At 49.3% G+C, this 24,115-nt stretch overlaps 1 protein-coding gene across 1 annotated transcript in view; it reads right to left on the bottom strand.

The window, feature by feature from the left end:
• Positions 1–24,115, bottom strand: part of LOC125448884 (uncharacterized) — a 128,838-nt gene that overhangs the window by 61,920 nt on the left and 42,803 nt on the right. The window contains exons 8-11 of the mRNA XM_059641828.1: positions 18,807–18,978; positions 9,910–10,029; positions 9,252–9,458; positions 819–977 (exon numbers count right to left, since the gene is read on the bottom strand). Of these exons, the coding sequence (XP_059497811.1) occupies positions 819–977; positions 9,252–9,458; positions 9,910–10,029; positions 18,807–18,978 (658 nt within the window). The remainder of the gene's footprint in view (positions 1–818; positions 978–9,251; positions 9,459–9,909; positions 10,030–18,806; positions 18,979–24,115) is intronic.

Here is a 24,115-nt window from a genome sequence, read left to right as displayed (position 1 = left end):
CAACAGAGATAACAAGGTGTGGAGTTGGATGAGTACAGCAGGCCAAGCAGCAGAGGAGCAGTAAGGCTGACATTTTGGGCCTTCCTGCTCTTCTGATGCTGCTTGGCGTATTATGTTCATCCAGCTGTACACCTTGTTATCTCGGATTCTTCAGCATCTGCATTTCCTACTATCTCTGGAGGAACAACACTTCATTTTCCACTTGGGGACCCAACAGCCATCCCCACTCAATATTCGGTTCAATAATTTTAGGGCCTAAATTCTCCCATGTCCCACACACCAGGCCTTGTTACCACATAACCCCCTGTTGTTAGTCACTAACAGTCCTCATTACCAACTATTTACCCTCCCAGCCCGATCGTTAGCAACTCTTTTGTCCAACTGTCTTTCTTTCTCTTTGGTCTCTATGTTATCGTTTACTTCCTACCCCACCCACCTCCCTATTTTCTACATATAAACTGACGTTTCTCCAGCTACCATAAGCTCTGGGGAAGGATAAATGGACCCAAAACGTTAACTCTGTTTTCTTCTCCACAGATACTGCCAGACCTGCTGAGCTTTTCCAACAACTTTGTTTTTGTGGCAGTGAAGAAACCGACTGGACAGTCCTCCCAGTTCCATCATGGGAAATCCATGGACCACCCAACTAGTTATGAGTAAACTCTGAATGTTTCAATTACAAGTCACTTTCCCCTTGAATTGGAAACTCACCCAGGAAAGAGATGCATTGTGGACAGGAAGACCGATAATCCCACTGCTTTGAATGACTTCGCAGATGAAAGATACTGTCCCGCTCAGAGCCCCCTTTCCACCCGCACCTCAGGCATATCCCTGTTCACATTGACAATGTTGAGTAGTGTTTCTGCCGGGGCCTTGTGGTTAATGGCGGGCGGAGCTACCCAGAAGGCACTGGGCTTGGAAAGTGGTCTATCCTCAGCTGCGGGAGCTCGGCGCGCGTGCGCGGTTTCATAGATGAGCTAGTGGATGACCGGGAGAAAACGGTCAGATCCGGTTACCCGGCGGCTCTCTCTCTCCCACCCCCACCCCACTTTTTATTTAATCATAAAAAAAATTCAATGGTCATCCTGCGTCGAGAGGTCCTTCCGGTGCTGACAGGCATTTGCTGGCATTTCGGATTGACGGTTGGTGCAGCCAATCAGGAGGGGAGCAATCCGCCGGCGGGCTCTCCAACCAATCGGAGGAGCGAGGTCGGCTCGTAGGCGTCAACCAGCTGTGAGGCTTCAGCCAATCAGGAGGAGGGGGCCGGCAGCGTAGCCTTCTAGCCAATCAGAGCCCGTCGGGATGTCCCGCCCACCGGCTTGTTTCGCCCCCGCGGAGCAATGGGGCTGGAGGGAAGGTCTTGAATGAATGAAGATGGGGGTGGAGGACGGGGCAGATGATGGTGGTTCTTAGTGCAATCGCGCTTTTCAAATTGAGGAAGATCCCAGAGTTTGGAACGAGTGACATTTCATTTACTATTTACACACTTTTACAATATCAGGTTCAGACACTTGAGATACTTAGAAATACTCACTGGTGGGGGTGGGCGGAAGAGCAGGAGGAGGGCGAGTGGGGATTGTTTCATGCAGGTACATTGTGAATGGTAGGACACAGCCTTTCGGCCCTGCTTGGCTACTTAATAAGATTGCGGCTGAGCTGATTCTAACCTAACTACATGTCCACGCAACCCGATAATCTTTCATTTCTTTGCTGATCAACTGTGTTAAATATTTCACTGCCTGTTGAGGAAGGGAATTCCAAAGGCTCTCGAGTCTCTGACAGAGAGAAAAAAATCCTGAATAAAAACAACGTTGCTTGGAAAAGCTCGAGATAATGGGAACTGCAGATGCTGGAGGATCTGAGAAAACAAGGTGTGGAGCTGGATGAACACAGCAGGCCAAGCAGCATCAGAGCAGCAGGAAAGCTGACGTTTCGAGCCTAGACCCTTCCTCAGAAATGGTGGAGAGGAGGGGGGTTCTGAAATAAACAGGGATAGAGGAGAACTCGGCCCGAAACGTCAGCTTTTGTGCTCCCGAGATGCTGCTGGGCCTGCTGTGTTCATCCAGCCTCACATTTTATTATCAGGGATAGAGGAGAAGATAGGTGGAGAGGAGACAGACAAGTCAAAGAGGCGGAGATGGAGCCAGTAAAGGTGAGCGTAGGTGGGGATGTAGGGAGGGGATAGGTCAATCCAGGGAGGACGGACAGGTCAAAGGGGCGGGATGAGGTTAGCAGGTCGGAAGTGGGGGTGGGGCTTTAGATGATAGAGCGGATAGGTGGAAGGACGGACAGGTTATGGAGGCGGGGACGAACAGGGCTGGTTTTGGGATGCCGTGGGGGAGGGGAGATTTTGAAGCTGGTGAAATCCACATTGATACCATTGGGCTGCAGGGTTCCCAGGCGGAATATGAGTTGCTGTTCCTGCAACCTTCGGGTGGCATCATTGTGGCACTGCAGGAGGCCCATGATGGACATGTCATCTAAAGAACAGGAGGGAGGGTGGAAATGGTTTGCAACTGGGAGGTGCAGTTGTTTATTGCGAGCCGAGCGGAGGTGTTCTCCAAAGCGGTCCCCAAGCCTCCGCTTGGTTTCCCCAATGTAGAGGAAGCCACACTGGGTACAGTGGATGCAGTATACCACATTGGCAGATGTGCAGGTGAACCTCTGCTTGATGTGGAAAGTCATCTTGGGGCCTGGGATAGGGGTGAGGGAGGAGGTGTGGGGACAAGTGTAGCATTTCCTGCGGTTTCCCCTGCAACCGCAGGAAATGCTACACTTGCCCCCACACCTCCTCCCTCACCCCTATCCCAGGCCCCAAGATGACTTTCCATATTAAGCAGAGGGTCACCTGCACATCTGCCAATGTGATATATTGTATCCATTGTACCCGGTGTGGCTTCCTCTACATTGGGGAAACCAAGCGGAGGCTTGGGGACCGCTTTGGAGAACACCTCCGCTCGGCTCGCAATAAACAACTGCACCTCCCAGTCGCAAACCATTTCCACCGCCCCCCCCCCATTCTTTGGATGACATGTCCATCATGGGCCTCATGCAGTGCCACAATGATGCCACCCGAAGATTGCAGGAACAGCATCTCATATTCCGCTTGGGAACCCTGCAGCCCAATGGATTTCACAAGCTTCAAAATTTCCCCTCCCCCTACCACATTCCAAAACCAGCCCAGCTCGTCCCTGCCTCCCTAATCTGTTCTTGCTCCCACCTATTCCTTCCTCAAGCCGCACCCCCATCTCCTAGCTACTAACCTCATCCCACCTCCTTGACCTGTCCGTCCTCCCTGGACTGACCTATCCTCTCCCTAACGCCGCACCTATATTCACCTTTACTGGCTCCAAGTCTGCCTCTTTCACCCATCTGTCTCCTCTCCACCGATCTTCTCCTCTGTCCATCTTCTATCTGCCTCCCCCTCTCTCCCTATTTATTTCAGAACCCTCTTCCCCTCCCTCATTTCTGAAGAAGGGTCTCAGCCTGAAACGTCAGCATTCCCGCTGCTCTGATGCTGCTTGGCCTGCTGTGTTCATCCAGCTCTACACCTTGTTATCTCAGATTCTCCAACATCTGCAGTTCCTGCTGTCTCTGACAGACAAAGGAGATGCTAACGATCAGGCTGGGAGGTTGAATAGTTGTTAATGGGGACTGTTAGTGACTAACAACAGCGGGTGTGTCATGGCAGGCTATGTGGAAGTGCTTGTTGCTGCCACTTTAACACATCACACTGCTCCCTGGCCAACATCTCTCTCTCTGGCTTGCTACAGTGTTCCAGTGAAGCCCAACAGAAGCTGGAGGAACAGCACCTATTTTCTGCTTGGGGACCCTACAGCCCTCCGGACTCAATGTTGAGTTCAATAATTTGAGGGCCTAAACTCTCCCATGTCCCACCCTCCCCCACCCCACACACCAGGCCTTGTTACCATGTAGCCTGCCATTACACACCCCCTGTTGTTAGTCACTAACAGTCCCCATTAGCAACTACTCACCCTCCCAGCCTGATCATTAGCAACTCCTTTGTCTGTCCAACTGTCTTTCTCTCTCTCTAGGCTCCATCCTATTTTTTACTCCCTACCCGCTCCACCTTCCTATTTTCTGCACATAAACTGACATTTTCCCAGCCATCATCAGTTCTGAGGAATGGGTCACTGGATCCGAAACGTTAACTCTGTGTTCTCCTTCACAGATGCAGCCAGACCCGGTGAACTTTTCCAGCAACTTTTTTTCTTCCTGATTTACAGCATCCGCAGTTCATTCGATTTGTTTTGAGAAAGAAGTTTTTTCCTCGCTTCTGTCTTTTTCTTTACTTTTATATGACCTCTAGCTCTGCATTCTGCAGTGAGAAGAAACATTCTTTCTGGATCCACCTGGTCAAGTCTCGTCAGGATCTTATATTTTTCAATAAAGTCGTCTCTGACTCTAAAACTCCAGAGGATACAGGCCTAGTCTCTCTAGACTTCCTTGTAAAAAGCAATCCACTCATTCAAGGTATCAGTCTAGTAAACCTGATCTCTGAGCTGCTTCCAATGCATTAAAGATCCTTCTGTAAGTATGGTGACCAGTAGTGTTAGAGTACTCTCAATGCAGTCTTGCCAAAGCCCTGTATAACTGATGTATCAACTTCCAACCGTTGCATTAAATTCCCTTGTAATAAAACAGGAATGAACAAAACTAATATAATTTTCTTTAGTCTGCCCCTCCCTTGTTACTTGTATCCACTTAAGCAAAGACTAATGCAAAATATCTGTTCAATTCATCTGCCCGCCTCCTTAAATGAACATAACAACTGGGATCAGGAGTAGGCCATCCGGCCCCTCAAGCCTGCCCCGCCATTTAACAAGATCATGGCTGATCTTTTTGAGACTCAGCTCCACTTATCCGCCCACTCACCATAACCCTTAATTCCTTTACTGTTCAAAAATTTATCTAGCCTTGCCTTAAACACATTCAGCGAGGTAGCAACAACCGCTTTACTGGGCAGGAAATTCCACAGATTCACAATCCTTTGGGTGAAGAAATTCCTCCTGATCTCAGTCCTACATCTGCTTCCTTTTATTTATTTTGAGGCAACGCCCCCTCGTCCTAGTTTCACCTTCTCGCGGAAACAACCTCCCCTGCCTCCACCTTATCTATTCCCTTCATAATCTTATAATGTTTCTGTAGGATCTCCCCTCATTCTTCTGAATTCCAATGAGTAAAATGCCCAGTTTACTCTGTCTTTCCTCATAATCCAACACACCCTACTTTGGAATCAACCGAGTGAATCTCCTCTGCACCCCCCTCCAGTGCTAGTATGTCTCTTCTCAAGTAAGAAGACCAAAACTGCACACAGTACTCCAGGTGTGGCCTCACCAGGACCCGATACAGCTGCAGCATAGCCTCCCTGTTTTTAAACTCCACCCCTCTAGCAATGGCAGACAAAATTTAATTTGCCTTTTTAATTACCTGCTTCACCTGCAATCCTACTTTTAGCAATTCATACACAAGCACACTCAAGTGTCTCTGCACAGTAGCGTGCTGCAAATTTTTACCATTTAAAATATAGTCCATTTTGCTGCTATTCCTACCAAAATGGATAACCTCACACTTTATCAATACTGTACTCATCTGCCAGACGCTTGCCACTCACTTCGACTATCTATATCCCTCTGTAGACTTTCAGTGTCTTCTGCACACTTTGCTCTACCACTCACCTTAGTGTCATCTGCAAATTTTGACATACCACACTTAGTCCCCAACTCCAAATTGTTTATGTAAATTGGAAACAATTGCGGCCCCAACACTGATCCCTGAGGCACACCACTAGCCACTGCCAACCAGAAAAACACCCATTTGCCCCTACTCTTTGCTTTCTACTGGTCAACCAATCCTCCATCCATGCCAATGCATTACCTGTAATACCGTGCAACTTTATCTTATGTAGCAGCCTTTGGTGTGGCACCTTGTCAAATGCCTTCTGGAAATCCAGATACACCACATCCACAGGTTCCCCATTGTCCACCGTGCAAGTAATGTCCTCAAAGAATTCCACTAAATTAGTTAAACATGACCTACCCTTCATGAACCTGTGCTGGGTGTTTCCAGAGGGATAGTTTATATCCAGATGTTTTGCTATTTCTTCCTTAATGATAGATTCAAGCATTTTCCCCACGACCGAAGTTAATCTAACTGGCCTATAGTTATCTGCTTTTTGTCTACTTCCTTTTTTAAACAGTGGCGTCAAGTTGGCTGCTTTCCAATCTACGGGAACTACCCAGAATCCAGTGAATTTTGATAAATAATTACTTGTGCATTTGATATTTCCCCCATCACCTCTTTTAGTACCCTGGGATGCATTTCATCAGGGCCAGGAGACTTGTCTACCTTTAGCCCCATTAGCTTGCCCAGCACGGCCTCCTTAGTGATAATGATAGTTTCTACGTCTTCACCTGCTCTAACCTTCTTGCCATTAGTTTTCGGCATGTTATTTGTGCCTTCCACTGTGAAGTCCGACACAAAATAATTGTTTAATGCCTTGGCTATTTCCTCATTCTCAGCTATTAAATTGGCTTTCTCATCCTCTAAAGGACCAATGTTTACCTTCGCCATTCTTTTATGATTTACATATTTACAGAAACTTTTGCTGCCTGTTTTTATATTCTGAGCTTGTTTACTCTCACAATCTATCTTACTTTTATTTATGACTTTTCTTGTGGCTTTCTGTTGGCCTTTAAAGATTTCCCAGTCTACTAGTTTCCCACTACTCTTTGCTTTTTTGTAGGTTTTTTTTTCAATCTGATACTTTCCTTTATTTCCTTCGACACCCATGGCTGGCTCTCTCTTTTCCTACAGCTCTTCCTTATCACTGAAATATACTTCTGCTGACCACTGTGAAAAATCCTTTTGAAAGTCCTCCACTGTTCCTCAATTGACCCACCATAAAGTTTTTGCTCCCATTCTACCTTAGCTAACTCCTCCCTATTCCTTCATAGCCTCCTTTGTTTAAGCACAGGACATAGGTACTGGATTTAACCTTCTCACGCTCCATCTGTATTTTAAATTCAATCATGCTGTGATCACTCCTCTCAAGAGGATCCTAACTGTGAGATCATTAATTATTCCTGTCTCATGACACATCCTCCATTATTAGTTCCCCGTACTAATTTTCTGTAGGATCAATAAATACCTTTTGAAATATCTGAAGGAGCTTTTCTTATCTGATTTTATGTTTCTGGCTAACTTTTTCTTGTAGTGTAGTTTTTCCCTCCTTGTTAATCTTTCCCTAAATCTTTGCAGTTTCTGTATTCGGCCCAGGTTGTTTTCTTCTACTGAGAGGTCTGTGGTAGGGCTTGCAGAGTACGAGCGAGTGTATGTTTGAGAGAGGGAATGTGAGGAAGTGAATATTTTGAAGGACAGTGTGAGTGAGCATGAGCTAACGTTTATCGCCCATCCCTCTTGCCCTTACGTAGGTGATGGTGAACTGGCTTCTTGAACCACTACAGCCTACGTGCTGTAGATAGACCCACAATGCCCGTAGGGAGGGAATTCCAGGATTTTGATACAGTGGCTCTGCTGTTAACACTGTTGCCTCACAGCACCAGGTTGGACAACGGTCTGTGACGGCATCCTTCCACAGTCCAATCGGTTTTTGGAAATGCCGGGATACAGGGGTGAGCCTGGGTGGGATGACCTTTGAAGGGTCGGTGTAAACTTGATGGGCAGAATGGCCTGCTGCCATACTGGAGGGATTCAACGATACTGAAGGAACAGCGATATATTCCCAAGCCAGGATGGTGAGGGAGTTGGTGGGGGGGAGCTTGCAGGATGCAATGTCGCCCTTGTCCTTCCACCTGATAATGGTCATGGGTTTGGAAAGTGCTGTCAAAGAAGCCGTGATACTGTTTTGTCGTGGTCTCACCTTCACGAATTTACCGTCGCAAAGTCACTTCTTAATCATCTGAAATTAGTCCTGGCCCCCAGCAGATCGTTTTTCCATCTGCAGTGCTTTCAAGTCACTTCCCATAATGTGTTTCCATTGAGTGATTTTGCTGTCTCTGTATTTTTCTGATTTCCTCCTCTTGTTAGACATTGCATTTTGCCTGACCTCCTGTCCTACAGACAGAATGAGAACTCATTCCTTCCTCAGACCTGGGACATGTTAAACAAGGATGTCCTAGTCTAACCTATTGCATACGGAGGGTACAGTTTACCAAGAAACTCACCAAAGATCCTCAGACAGCACCTTCCAAACCCATGACCACTTCCATTGAGAAGGACAAGGGCAGCAGACACATGGGAACACCACCACCTCCAAATTCCTTTCCAAGCCACTCACCTTCCTGACTTGAAAATGTATCGCCGTTCCTTCACTGTCGCTGGGTCAAAATCCTGGAATTGCCTCCCCAATAGCATTGTGCGTCAACCCACAGCAGGAGGACTGCAGAGGTTCACCCCCACCTTCTCAAGGGCAACTAGGGATGGGCAAAAAATGGTGGCCCAGCCAGCGGTGCCCACGTCCTGCGAAATGAATGGGAAAAAGAGAATGTTGCCTGTTCCAGGGGATTTTAGATATGAAGAAAGGTTAGATAGACTGGGTTTGTTTTCACTGGAGGCTGAGGGCTGACCTGATATATGTTTATAACATTGTGAACGGCATGGATAGAGTGGAAAGTATGAGGCTGTCTCCCAGGGCAGAGGGGTCAATTATAGGTAACACAGGTTCAAGGTATGGGAGGGTGCAGTTTGAAAGAGATGTGCGAGGCATGTTTGACACAGAAGGGTGGGGAGTGCCCGGAACGTGCTGCCAGGGGAGGCGATGGAAGCAGACACAGTAGCAGCTTTCGAGAAGCACCTGGACAAATACATGAATAGGAAGGGAGTAGAGGGATATGGATCCTGTAAGTGAAGACAGTTTTAATATGGAAGGGCAAAATGTGTCAGCGCAGGCTTGGAGGGCCAAAGGGACTGTTCCTGTGTTGTATTGCTCTTTGTCCTGGCTCTTCATACTGTTGATTAGAATTTCCTTTTCACCATCTGCCTTAACAAATGAGTCAGTGAAAAGTTTGTAATGTCACCTCTCGGCATCATCTCAGGTACAGATACTTTAAATATTGTCTCAGAATTGACATGATGAAAGAAAGGAAAGACTAGCATGGGAATGCAGAGTTTTAACAAACCCAGATGAGAATAAGAGGTGCCTTCAAAGTACTCAAGTTATAGTCCTTGTCGTTTGAGTCCGAGCCCTCTGGGCTTCAGAGCAGCCTCACTGCCTCCATCCAGGACTCGTCTCCACGGCCCATTCCGGCCCACCGGCCCGCTCTCGCTCTGCTCCCAGATTCCGTCTGTGTCTCGGCTCCCAGCTCCGCCCGCGCTCGCTCTGCTCCCAGATTCCATCTGCGTCTCAGCTGCCAGATCCGCCCACGCTCGTTCTGCTTCCGCCCCGGTCTCCGTTCGCACTCACGCTTCTCTCGCTCCTGTCGCAACTCGCTTCCGGGACTCAGACCCTGCCGTCGCTATTCATGTCTCCCACGCTTGGCTGGCCTCGGTCTCCGTTCTCCATTCCCTCTGGGTAGGGCGCTTTATGAAGTTAAAAGATGGTGGGTTGGACATGGGGGTGAGTGTGGAGAACAGTTACAGCAAGAAGTGAAAAAAAAAGAAAGAAGAAAAGGAAAAGGAGCCGGCAAGCAGAGAGGTCCTGGCTGGAGCATCTTACACTGCTGGCATCTTTAGCGAAAACTCACCCCTTCACCCAACAAGATCCTGGGTGATCCTCTGTCTCCACCATACCCCTGCTCTCTCTCCATACCCATGTCACTTTTAGTGGCTAGAAATCTATTGTGACGATGCTGTGACTTTGAGTTATTCTGTCCTCGGTGTTGCTTTTTTTAAGAAGAGGTTGTGAGGCAGAGGCTCTGAGCAGTCTACCAGGACCACTGGAGAAAACAGCTTGGGAGGTCTTGGGTTTCGTTTAAACAGCCTGGATGGCTGTGGCCAGCTCCGACGGATCAAGATCTCTGGGTTTTGGTTTTCCAGTAGCGTCAGAAGCTATTGGGGTTTCAACAGAGTTGGAAGTGCCAGTGAAAGTCTCCCGGGTGCTACTCACTCTGAACTGTCTCTTGGTATTTTTTTTTCCTCCTGGATTGGAGAACTGCATGTGAGAATCTGTATCTAATTTGTTTTATTTTTGTCGAGGGGTGTGTTTACAGGATATTGGCTATTGGAACAGTTAATTAGTAAAGTGACTGAATCTATTGTTCTGTTAATTTTCTAATAACTTATTCTATTACTTACAATTACTTATTCTAAATTCCTCTTTGTTTACATTTAAACTACAGTGCTTAAATAAACCATGTTTTGCTCAATGTCGCATAATTTGACCAGTTGTATCGCATCTGGAAAAGGCACTTGACATTTGCTTCAAAATAAGAAAACTTTAGGGTCTAGGTCTACCTTCTTAAAATATTTTGAGGGGGTTTGATCTGGTCCATAACAGTACCTATTTCTTTCTTAAATATTTTCCGCACCCCTGCCTTTATGGTATTCTGCACTTGAGAGTTCCACATGTTCATTGCCCCCCGAAGAAACTTCTCCTCATCTCAGTGCTATCTAGCCCATGCCATGTCATGACATTGTGACCCCCTTGTTCTCACTCTTGTTCTAGGATAACCCCCTCATCCCGGGGACTATCTTGGTGATCCTTCACTCTAGTTCTGCAAATATGAAAGGCTCCTGTCTTACATTTTCAAACTAAAACCACGCATGCTCCTCTAGATGCAGAGTCTGCAAAACCCTGTCCAATTGCAGCAAGGCTTCTTTTAGCCTCACACTCAAATCCCTGTGCAATAAACAATAAATGAGCTTCCCAGCCTAATATGGTCATAGTCATAGAGTCTCACAGCACAGAAACAGACCCTTCAGTCCAACCAGCCAAACATAATCCCAAACTAAACTAGTCCCACCTGCCTGTGCTTGGCCCATATCCCTCCAAACCTTTCCTATTCATGTACTTATCCAAGTGAATTTTAAGCATTGTAACTGTACGTGCACCCACCGTTTCCTCAGGAAGTTCATTCCACACACAAACCGCTCTGTGTGTAAAAACATTGCCACTCATGTTCTTCTTTAAATCTTTCTCCTCTCACCGTAAAAAGATGTCCTCTAGTCTTGAACTTCCTCAACCTAGCGCATAGACCATTGCCATTCACCTTTTCCATGCCCTTCATTATTAAAAACCTCTAGAAGTCGCCCCTGAACTTCTTACACTCCAGTAATAAAAGCCCCAGCCTTTCCCTAAGACTCAAAATCTTTTACTGTGTGCTTCCTGTTAAATCTCTGCAGAACCCTCTCCAGTTTAATAATATCCTTCCTATAATAGGGTGACCAGAACTTTACCGCAGCCCCATATTCATTTTCTACAGGACCAATGCATACTTTGTCAACTCTTTTTTAAATATCCGAAGGAAAGTTTCTCATCTGTTTTTATATTTTTGGCTACTCTTCTCTCATACTCCAGTTTTCCTCTTCATGTCAATCCAGAGGACTGGAGAATAGCCAATGTTTTCCTATTGTTTAAGAAGGATAGCAGGGATAATGCTGGAAATTGCAGACCTGTGAGTCTTACGTCAATGGTGGGGGAATTGTTGGAAAAGGCTCTCAGGGACAAGATCTGTACACATTTAGATGCAAATGGATTTATTAGCAATAGACAGCATGGGAGGGTCATGCCTCTCCAACATCATTCATGACCTCCACCTCAGGGGACGCAGATGCTGGAGAATCCAAGATAACAAAGTGTGGTGCTGGATGAACACAGCAGGCCAAGCAGCATCTCAGGAGCTCAAAAGCTGACGTTTCGGGCCTAGACCCTTCATCAGAGAGGGGGTTGGGGGAGAAGGATCTAGGCCCGAAACGTCAGCTTTTGTGCTCCTGAGATGCTGCTTGGCCTGCTGTGTTCATCCAGCTCCACACTTTGTTATCCTCAATAGTCTGGGGTTGGTTTCCTACATTTCTGTGTGTGAGGTGGAACGAAATATGATTGAGGTGCAGAAATTCACGAGGGACACAGATAGATAGAGAAAAACCATTCCTCTCAGTAGAGACGTCAATTACCGGGGCCACATTTTTAAGGTGAGAAGCAGAAGGTTCACAGCAAGCTTGAAGAAAGAAAACTCGATTCAGCGGGTGGTGGGAATCTGGGACTCACTGTCTAAAAGCGTAGTAGGGGCAGGAACCCTCAAGACATTTAAGAAGTGAAATTATGATGTTATGCTGAGGTTGTGCAGGGCAGCTTATGAAGCCCCTTCTGGCATATTATGTCCAGCTCTGTTTCGGAAGAACACTTTTAAGCTGGAGAGGGTTCGGAAAAGATGTCCCAGGATGTTGCAGGGAATGGAGGGTTTGGGTTATCAGGAGTATTTTCACTGAAGCCCAGGAGGTTGAGGGGTGGCCTTCTGGAGGATTATAAAATTATGAGGTGCAGGGATCAGATGAATGGCAGGTGTTTTGTCCCCAGGGTGGGGATTCCAAGGCCAGGGGGCATATTTGTAAGGTGCGAGGAGAGAGACTTTCAAAAGGCACGAGGGGGGATTTTCATCTTTAGGTAGGGGGTGGCTTGTGTTTGGAATGGGCTTCCAGAGGAAGTGGTGAATCCAGGTACAGTTACAACGTTTAAAAGACATTAGGATAAGTACATGAATAGGAAAGGTTTGGAGGGATATGAGCCAAGTGCAGGTGGGTGGGGCTGGTTTAGTTTGGGATTATGGTCGGCATGGACTGGTTGGGCCGAAGGGCCTGTTTCTGTGCTGTATGACTGTATGACTCCAAGTATTTAGATAAGCCACAGCATATAACTGAGATTGGAATAGTGTATGCTTGATGACCAGCATGGACCTAATGAGCCAAAGGGCTTCTACCACTGCTGTAATATAATATGATGCTTCTTTATGACTCACAATCCTATGACAGAAAGAAAACGTCACCTTATCTCTGTCTTAAATGGGTGACCCTTGGCTCATAAAGTGTGACCCCTATTTCTGTGCTCTTCACATTCACCCTACCTGGACCCCTCGGGATCTTAGACACTTTCATCAGTTTCATAGTTTCCAAGCTCCAGCAGAGACGAGCTGAGCATGCCCATCCTTTTGAAGGAAATAGTTTTCGCCTGGAAGGGTGTAGGGTGTTGGAACTGACTGCGTGACAGGGTGATACAGGTAGAAACCCTCGCCACATTTAAAAAGTACTTGAATGTCTCCTTGCAAAACAGGGATCACCATGGTTCCTGGTGAAGGCTGTTCCCTCAGTGTCGCTGGGTCAAAATCCTGGAATTCCCTCCCTAAGGCCGTTGTGGATCTATAGCATGTAGCTGGCAGCGGTTCAAGATAGCAGCTCAACACCACCTCTCAAAGAATAACTAGGGATGGGCGATGCTGTTTAGCCCATGCTCACTGTTCACACTCTCCTCCAAAATATTCACTTGCTCACATTCCCTTTCCCAAAGTCAGTCTCTCTCACACATTCACTCATCGTCTGCTGCCCCCACTCCCAACAGCTCAGTGGGAAAAAAGCCTCTTTCCAAGATAAAAACAGCAACGATTTACAAAAAGAGCGAAGGGCCAGACTCGTGGGCACTTCAAGCCTGTACTGCCGTACTTCTCCCTTCCACACCGACACTGCCTCCACTTGCAGAATCCATATCCCTCTACTCCCTTCCCACTCGTGTATCTGTCTGAGAGCTTCTCGGATGCTGCTATTGTGTCTGCTTCCACTACCTCCCCTGGCAACACATTCCAGGCGCTCACCAGTCTTTGTGTGAAAAACGTGCCTCACACATCTCTTTTCAACTTGCTCCCTGCCTGGACTTTGAGCCTGTGTCCCCTAGTAATTGACCCTTCCACACAAGGAAAAAGCCTTTTACTTTCTACTCTATCCATGCCATTCACAATCTTATAAACTTCTATCAAGTTGCCTGTCAACCTTCTGCATTCCCGTGAACACAAACCAGGTCTACCGAAACTTTCTTCATGGCTAAAATCCCCCTTAGCAGGCAACATGCTGGTAAACCTTTTCTGTACCCTCTCCTTCTGGTAGTGTACCGACCAGAACTGAGTGCAATATTCCAAGTGTGGCCTAACTAAAGTTCTATAAAGCTGCAGCATAACTTGTCTGTTCTGATACTCATCGCCCCTTCCAGTGAAGGCCAGCATCCCACAGACCTCTTTTTACTACCTTATCTACCTGCGCTGCCACCTTCCGTGATCTGTGGACCTGTACACCCAGATCCCTCTGCGTATCAAATACTTCGAAGGGTTCTGCTATTCTCTGTGTAATTTCCACCTGCGCTCGACCTTCCAAAGTACGTCACCCCACGTGTGTCTGTACTAAACATAGAACATAGAACTGTACAGCACAGTACGGGCCCTTCTGCCCATGATGTTGTGCCAAACTTTTACTCCAATCCTAAGGTCTATCTAACTTCCACCCCTACCTTATACTATCATCCATATTCCTATCTAATAGCTGCTTAAATGCCCCTAACGAGGCCGACTCCACTACCCTCTCTGGCAATGCATTCCATGCCCCCTACACCCTCTGAGTAAAGAACCTACCTCTGACGTCTCCCCTGTATCTACCCCCACTCACCTTAAAACTATGCCCGTTCGTAATAGCTACCTCCACCCTCGGAAAAAGTCTCTGGCTGCCTACTCTATCCATACCTCTGATCATTTTGGACGCCTCTTATCAAGTAAATTGAACTCTATCTGCCATTTTTCTGTCTGTACCTCCAACTGATCCATATCCTGCTGTATCCTCTGACAGTCCTGCTTACTATTTGCAACTCCACCAATCTTTATATCGTCCACAAACTTACTAATTAGACCAGTCACGTTTTCCTCCAAATCATTTATGTAAACCACAAACAGCACAGGTCCCAGCACTGATCCCTGTGGAACACACACTGGTCACAACCCTCCATTCCGAAAAGCATCCTTCCACCGCTACCCTGTCTCCTATGACTAAGCCAATTCTATATCTAGCTTGCCAGCTCAACCTCAATACAATGTGGCTTCACCTTTTGTACCAGTCTGCCAGGAGGGATCTTGTCAAAGGCATTACTGAAGAACATGTAGAAAAATTCAACCACCTTTCCCTCATCGATCACCTTTGTAACCTCCTCAAAAAACCTGAACGCGAGTTATAACAAAGTGTGAGGCTGGATGAACACAGCAGGCCCAGCAGCATCTCAGGAGCACAAAAGGTGACGTTTTGGGCCTAGACCCTTCATCAGAGAGGGGGATGGGGAGAGGGAACTGGAATAAATAGGGAGAGAGGGGGAGGCGGACCGAAGATGGAGAGAAAAGAAGATAGGTGGAGAGAGTATAGGTGGGGAGGTAGGGAGAGAATAGGTCAGTCCAGGGAAGACAGACAGGTCAAGGAGGTGGGATGAGGTTAGTAGATAGGAAATGGAGGTGCGGCTTGAGATGGGAGGAAGGGATAGGTGAGAGGAAGAACAGGTTAGGGAGGCAGAGACAGGCTGGGCTGGTTTAGGGATGCAGTGGGTGGAGGGGAAGAGCTGGGCTGGTTGTGTGGTGCAGTGGGGGGAGGGGACGAACTGGGCTGGTTTAGGGATGCGGTGGGGGAAGGGGAGATTTTGAAACTGGTGAAGTCCACATTGATACCATTGGGCTGCAGGGTTCCCAAGTGGAATATGAGTTGCTGTTCCTGCAACCTACGGGTGGCATCATTGTGGCACTGCAGGAGGCCCATGATGGACATGCCGTCTAAAGAATGGGAGGGGGAGTGGAAAAGGTTTGCGACTGGGAGGTGCAGTTGTTTATTGCAAACCGAGCGAAGGTGTTCTGCAAAGTGGTCCCCAAGCCTCCACTTGGTTTCCCCAATGTAGAGGAAGCCACACCAGGTACAATGGATACAATATATCACATTGGCAGACGTGCAGGTGAACCTCTGCTTAATATGGAAAGTCATCTTGCGGCCTGGGATGGGGGTAATGGAGGAGGTGTCGCGGCAAGTGTAGCATTTCCTGCAGTTGCAGGGGAAGGTGCCTGGTGTGGTGGGGTTGGAGGGCAGTGTGGAGCGAACAAGGGAGTCATGGAGAGAGTGGTCTCTCCGGAAAGCAGACAGCGGTGGGGATGGAAAAATGTCTTGGGTGGTGGCGTCGGATTGTAGATGGCGGAAGTGTCGGAGGATGATGCATTGTATCCGGAGGTTGGTGGGGTGGTGTGTGAGAACGAGGGGGATCCTCTTTGGGCGGTTGTGGCGGGGGCGGGGTGTGAGGGATGTGTTGTGGGAAATGCAGGAGACGCGGTCAAGGGCGTTCTCGACCACTGTGGGGGGAAAGTTGCGGTCCTTGAAGAACTTGGACGTTTGGGATGTGCGGGAGTGGAATGCCTCATCCTGGGAGCAGAAGCGGCAGAGGCGGAGGAATTGGGAATAGGGGATGGAATTTTTGCAGGAGGGTGGGTGGGAGGAGGTGTATTCTAGGTAGCTGTGGGAGTCAGTGGGCTTGAAATGGACATCAGTCACAAGCTGGTTGCCTGAGATGGAGACTGAGAGGTCCAGGAAGGTGAGGGATGTGTTGGAGATGGCCCAGGTGAACTTGAGGTTGGGGTGGAAGGTGTTGGTGAAGTGGATGAACTGTTCGAGCTCCTCTGGGGAGCAAGAGGCGGCGCCGATACAGTCATCAATGTAACAGAGGAAGAGGTGGGGTTTGGAGCCAGTGTAGGTGAGGGAGTGGGACTGTTCCACGTAACCTACAAAGAGGCAGGCATAGCTGGGGCCCATGCGGGTGCCCATGGCCACCCCCTTTGTCTGTAGGAAGTGGGAGGAATCGAAAGAGAAGTCGTTGAGGGGAGGACGAGTTCGGCTCGGCGGATGAGGGTGTCGGTGGAGGGGGACTGTTGGGGCCTGCGGGACAGGAAGAAGTGGAGGGCCTTGAGGCCATCTGCATGCGGACATCCATGGTGAAAATGAGGTGTTGGGGGCCAGGGAATTGGAAGTCCTGGAGGAAGTGGAGGGCGTGGGTGGTGTCACGGACGTAGGTAGGGAGTTCCTGGACCAAAGGGGAGAAAATGGAGTCCAGATAGGTGGAGATGAGTTCGGTGGGGCAGGAGCAGGCTGAGACAATGGGTCAACCAGGGCAGGCAGATTTGTGGATTTTGGGAAGGAGATAGAAGCGGGTGGTGTGGGGTTGGGGAATAATAAGGTTGGAGGCTCTGGGTGGGAGGTATCCCACTCTATTGAGTCTGCCTTCATAGCTGAATCGCTTCAGACCAGGCAACATCCAAGTGATCTCCTCCGCTCCCTCTCCAGTGCTGTCACATTGTGACCCGAGTCATTGAGTTGCACAGCACGGATACAGACCCTCTTGTGCACTTGCCCAAGCTGCCCAGATATCCTAAATTAATCCAGGCCCATCAGCCAGCATTTGGCTCATATCACCCTAAACCCTTCCTATTCATGTGCCCATCCAGGTGCCTTTTAATGCTCTCATTGTACCAGCCTCCACCACTTCCTCTGGCAGCTCATTCCACACACACACACACACACACACACACACACACACACAAACACCACCTTCTGTGTGAAAAAGTTGCCTCTCAGGTCCCTTTTAAATCTTTCCCCTCTCACCTTAAACCCTCCAGGTTTGAATTCCCCTACCCTGAGAAAAATACCTTGGTTATTCACCCTATACATGCCCTTCTTGAACCTCTGTAAGGGCGACCCACATCCTCTGATGCTTCAGGGAAAATATTGCCAGCCTATTGCAGTCTCTCCCTATAGCTGAAACCATCTGACCTTGGCAACATCCTTGACAATCTTGTCTGGACCCTTTCAAGTTTCACAACATCCTTCCTACAGCAGGGAGACTGGGATTGGACGCAGTATTCCCAAAGTGGCCCTGACCAATGTCCCTGTACAGTTCCAACATGCCCCTCCCAACTCCCCGTACTCAACGCACGGACCCATAAAGGCGAGCGTCCCGAAAGCCACCCTCACCGCCCTGTCTATCTAAAACTCCACTTTCAAGGAGCTATGTCCCTGAGTTCTCTTTGTTCCACAACACGCCCTCAAACCCTGCTATTCAGTGTACAAGCCCTGCCCTGGTTTGCCTTTGCAATATGCCCACATTTGTGTAAATTAAACTCCAGAGCTACAGCTCTGGAACATGCTTCCTGCAAAGACTGTGGCAGCAGAGGTTTTGAATATTTGGAAGGCAGTGGTGGGTGGATTCTTGTTAGACAAGGGAGCCAACGGTAGCTTGGAGATCGGAGGGAAGGTGGATCTGCCATTCCAAACAGTTCCAGCTACCATCTCACACAAGGGCAGGGCAGGTTCAAGGGGCTGAACTTGATTCAGATTTTAGTATGACCCAAGCACTTCACATCCACCTTCCGTGGGTTTTAACCCTCTTTGGCAAAGATTAATAGTTTGCATCTGACAAGCGTATTTACGTCTTTCACAATTTCATATACATCCATTAGGACACATGTCCAATGTTTCCTGGAATTGATTGGGAACATCGTGTCATAGGATCTCTACAGTGTGGAAGCGGGCCATTCAGCCCATCCAGTCCGCATTGACCTCCTGAAGTGGACCCACCCCCTGCACCATCCCTGTATTTTCCAAGGCTAATCCACCTAACCTGCACATCACTGCATACTATGGGGCTATTTAGCACGGCCAGTCCGCTCTAACCCGCACATCTTTGGGTTGTGGGGGGGAAACCAGAGCGCCCAGAGGAAACCCGCGCGGACACGGGGGACAGTGTGCAGAGCCCAGACACTTGCCCGAGGGTGGAATCAAACCTGGGCCCCTGGCGCTGCCAGTGCTGACCGCTGAGCCGCCACAGAGCCCAATGTCAATCCTTTCCGCGTGCGTTCTGGTGCGATCGTCATGGCGTGGCTGAGCGGTGCACAATACTCGACCTGTGTGCTTCTCTGAAAGTGGCTGATAATCTTACTCTTGGCTTTGCAAAGTCTGCCATTTAATAAGACCGTGGTTTTGCCCTCAAAGCTACATTCCTTGCCTATCCCGACAATCTTTCATCCCTTTGATAGCTGGGAGTCTGTCTGCCTGTGCCTTAAAAGTATGTAATGGACTGCAGCAGAGAGGAGCGAGCGGGCCCAGCTTCTGAGGCCCGACTCATGTTGGGGAGGTGTTGAGTGCAAAGATGAAGCAGTGGCTTCTCCTGGCAGCAGTGGGCCTGGAGCGCTGGCCTCGCAGAAGCCCTGGAGCCGTGCTTGGGAACCTGGCCCCTATCTCACTACTTCCTTTTCGCTCCTTTCTACCTCAAAATGTTGCCATGTTTATTGAAACTCCCAAGATATATGTGACCATGAACCATTCATCCGCACATACGCATTCATACACTCATCCTTCTGCAGAAGGGACTCTCAGCCCTCCGAGAGAATGTTCCTGAGGGTTTCAGCGCAGATCTGTAACTCGGGTTGTGGATGTTGTGATTGGTTGGCTCATTGTTATTTATTGCCCTGCTGGGTAACATCAACAGTGCAGCCTCTGATGAAGCGCTGTTGTGTTTTCTCATCTGGGATTTAAGCTTTGAGCCGGATTACCTCCTTCTGGTTTTCCTTCGCAATGGAGCACATATGGGCTCTAGCTCGATATGTTTATTCTCGTGGCGAACCAGGCTTCTCGGAATTTCTAGGGCTCTGCTTCGCCTATCCCAGGCTCCTGGTTGCTATCCCGGTGGAATTGGTTGTTCTTCTTATCTATGAGGCGAGTGAGCATCAGTCATGGCTTTTTGTTGCCAGTTGGTGTTCTTGTTTGCGATGAATTTCTTTCCTGTGTGTCCGGGATAGTGTTTGTCACAGCCTCTGCGGGGGATCTTGTGTAGTGGGCCTTTGGTTCGGGTGAGCAGTTGGCGTAGGGTCAATGTGGGTTTGTGTGCCACGCCGATGCCCAGTGGTTGTAGGAGTAATGAGAATGTCTCCTCATCTCCGTTTTAAACGATCGACCCCTCATCTTTCAAACGATGACCCCCTCAGTCCATGTTCTCCCACAAGGGGAAACATCTCTTCATGGTCAGGCTGTTGTTGCTTGACATGCTTAGATCGATGTCAGATGGTCTGCCCAGTTTCACTCATTTGTTGAAAATGTTGCAGCAGTTGATACCACTGAACGGCCACTTCAGAGGGCAGAGAGAATCAACCACGTTGGGCTGTGGGGCCTGGAGTCACGTGTAGGCCAGGCCAGGATAAGAACAGCAGATTTGCTTCCCGATGAAACTTGGCAGGGGTTCAGAAAAGATTTACAAGGATGTGGCCGGGCTCGGGGGTTTCTCAGCTATTGGGAGAGGCTGAATAGGCTGGGGCTGTTTTCTCCTGGAGCGTTGGAGGCTGAGGGGTGACCTTATAGAGGTTTATAAAATCATGAGAGGCATGGATAGGGTGAATAGACAAGGTCTTTTACCTGGGGTGGGAGAGCCCAAAACTAGACAGCGTAGGTTTAAGGAGGGAGGGGAAAGATTTACAAGGAACTTAAGAGGCAGAGTGTGGTGTGTGTATGGAATGAGCTGCCACAGGAAGTGGTGGAGGCTGGTACAGTTACAACATTTAAAAGGCATCTGGATGAGTATATGACTCAGAAGGGTTTAGAGGGAGATGGGCAAAATACTGGCAAGTCGGACTAGATTTATGTAGCATAGCTGGTCGGCATGGACTGAAGAGTCCAGCTTGTCCTTGCTGTACATCTCTGTGACTCTATGACTCTGTAGGTGCACACGGTGGCCCAGAGTGTCCAGATGCATTAACCCTGGGAAATGCAGGGTTACAGGGATAGGGTAGAGGGAGTGAGCCTGGGTGGGATGCTGTTCGGAGGGTCTGTGTGGACTCTTTGGGAAAAATGGCCTGATTCCACACTGTTGTGTTTCGATGATCCCTTTCGCGTCCTTGCAGCATCTCTCTCCAATGTGTTCACATCCTCCCACTGTCCCTGCGCAGTGCCTTACGCCAGTTCCACTTGTCCACCGAGCTGCGTTAGCCTCCCTACACTCAGTGTCTCTTCAAAGAGGAAGTGGCGGGAAAGGGGGCAATCCTGCTCTCTGGATCCCCAGTCGGGGCCGTTCTGCACGCTCCCCCCGGTGCGTGCGAGTCCCCACGGCTTCCCTCACTCACAATGAAGTCACAAGGAATCAAGGGCTACGGGGAGAGTGCAGGGAAGTGGAGTTGAAATGCCCATCAGCCATGATTTAAATAGCGGAGTGGACTCGATGGACCGAATGGCCTCACTTCCACTCCTATGTCTTATGGAAGACGTCACCCGCAGATCGAGGGAACGCCAGCCTCGGTGTGCCCGGGGGTGGGGGGGACGCTCCCCTGCTCGTCACTCCGGGGCTTGCGACTCCTTGCTTCCTTCTTCCCCTTGCCAACACCAATGGCCTGGGGGTGGGGGGGTGGGGGGTGGCACGAAGGTTGCGCTAAGGTGGACTTTCCCCTTGCCATCCTTCACGTGTGCCCTAAACGGGAGGTAGAACTCCTCCCGTAAAGTCACTCCTTCAGCCTGAGCCCTTCGAGGCCGTGGACTTTTTTTGCCGTCAAATGGTTAAAAACCCAATGGACGTGTCACATCCTTCCTCTTTCCCTGGGGCAACTGGCCAAAATCTACCCCCCCCCCCCACCAACTCCCCTGGGTTCCCTCATGACCGCATGCCCCTCGTTAACCAGCCTCTCTTCAGCGCACTCACTCCCACACGCGTCCCTGTGCTTCCCAGTTCTGCAGTCTCACCCCTCACTGGTGAAGGGATCCTCTGTTGGATTCATGAGGGACTTCCTCTTGAATGTGGTTTCGTCCTCCCCCAGAGAGTGTGGGCTCAGCCGCTTCCCCACCCCGGCTGTTCTCCTCCCCGTTTCTAAATGGGTTTGACGACAGTCGCTGATGGCCGCCCTTCATTAAAGCTTTTCAGCTCCTGGTTTCTGCATGGAATTTACACTCGTAGCCACTTGGGAGCAGGAGCAGGACATTCGGCCCTTTGGATACTGATACGCCACTCGAGCTGATCACGGCCGATCCTCGATCTTGATTATTTATCGCCGCTGTCTCCACCAATCCCCACAAGGCCCTCAATTACCTAAACATCTAGCAATCGCTCCTTTGATTATACTCAGTGACTCGGCCCCCGCAGACTTCCGTGGTAGTGAATCCCAAGGTTTCACAGGTGGCAAGGTGGATCAGGGATGAGCACTCATGGTGACAGGGACCTGGGTTCGGTTCCAGCCTTGGCTGACTGTCTGTGCGGAGCTTGTGCGTTCTTCCAGGGCTTGTGTGGGTTTCCTCCCACAGCCCCAAGGTGTGCTGGTGAGGGTGGATTGTCAATGCTAAATTGCCCCATAGCGCCCAAGGATGTGCAGGTTATGTGGATCGGCCATGAGAAATGCAGGATTATAGGGTGAGGGGTGTGGGTATGGGTGAGATGCTGTTTAGAGGGTTAGAATTGGGCCGAATTGCCTACAGCGTAGAGATTCTATGATGCATTACCATCTGAGTGAATCCAATGTTTTCTCATCTCGATCCTGAATAGTCTATACCAGTTTTCCCTGGTTCTAAACCCCCCAACCAGGGGAAAACACACTCCTTCTGTGAGAATTTCATACATTTCAATCAGAGCCCAACCTGATCTTCCTAAACTCTCGTGATGACAGGACAGTCCTGATAACAGCCTCGTGAACGCCTTCATTGCCCACTCTATCCTTTCTTAAGGAGGGAGACCAAACCTCGCACACAGTGCTTCAGGTGTAATCTTACCAGGGTCCTGTTCATCTGTTCATCCCAACTTCTGAACTCAAAGCCTCTTCCAATGAAGCCCAATGTACCACTTTCTGTTTTTGACCCTCACACAGTCTAACCCAGAGAGTGAGAGTCTGTGTCCCACTGAACCCCCTCACACTGTCTAACCCAGAGAGTGAGAGTCTGTGTCCCACTGAACCCCCTCGCACTGTCTAACCCAGAGAGTGAGAGTCTGTGTCCCACTGAACCCCCTCACACTGTCTAACACAGAGAGTGAGAGTCTGTGTCCCAGTGAACCCCCTCACACTGTCTAACACAGAGAGTGAGAGTCTGTGTCCCACTGAACCCCATCACTCTGTCTAACCCAGAGAGTGAGAGTCCGTGCCCCACTGAACCCCCTCACACTGTCTAACACAGAGAGTGAGAGTCTGTGTCCCACTGAACCCCCTCACTCTGTCTAACCCAGAGAGTGAGAGTCTGTGCCCCACTGAACCCCCTCACACTGTCTAACACAGAGAGTGAGAGTCTGTGCCCCACTGAACCCCCTCACACTGTCTAACCCAGAGAGTGAGAGTCTGTGTCCCACTGAACCCCCTCACACTGTCTAACACAGAGAGTGAGAGTCTGTGTCCCAGTGAACCCCCTCACACTGTCTAACACAGAGAGTGAGAGTCTGTGCCCCACTGAACCCCCTCACACTGTCTAACACAGAGAGTGAGAGTCTGTGCCCCACTGAATCCCCTCACACTGTCTAACCCAGAGAGTGAGAGTCTGTGCCCCACTGAAACCCCTCACACTGTCTAACACAGAGAGTGAGAGTCTGTGCCCCACTGAAACCCCTCACACTGTCTAACACAGAGAGTGAGAGTCTGTGTCCCAGTGAAACCCCTCACACTGTCTAACCCAGAGAGTGAGAGTCTGTGTCCCAGTGAACCCCCTCACACTGTCTAACCCAGAGAGTGAGAGTCTGTGTCCCACTGAACCCCCTCACACTGTCTAACCCAGAGAGTGAGAGTCTGTGTCCCACTGAACCCCCTCACACGGTCTAACCCAGAGAGTGAGAGTCTGTGTCCCACTGAACCCCCTCACACTGTCTAACCCAGAGAGTGAGAGTCTGTGTCCCACTGAACCCCCTCACTCTGTCTAACCCAGAGAGTGAGAGTCTGTGCCCCACTGAACCCCCTCACACTGTCTAACCCAGAGAGTGAGAGTCTGTGTCCCACTGAACCCCCTCACACTGTCTAACCCAGAGAGTGAGAGTCTGTGTCCCAGTGAAACCCCTCACACTGTCTAACCCAGAGAGTGAGAGTCTGTGTCCCAGTGAACCCCCTCACACTGTCTAACCCAGAGAGTGAGAGTCTGTGTCCCACTG

Source organism: Stegostoma tigrinum, chromosome 43 (genome assembly GCF_030684315.1).
Source record: "Stegostoma tigrinum isolate sSteTig4 chromosome 43, sSteTig4.hap1, whole genome shotgun sequence".
Taxonomy (NCBI): Eukaryota; Metazoa; Chordata; class Chondrichthyes; order Orectolobiformes; family Stegostomatidae; genus Stegostoma; species Stegostoma tigrinum.
This window is presented reverse-complemented; position numbering and strand designations above follow the sequence as displayed.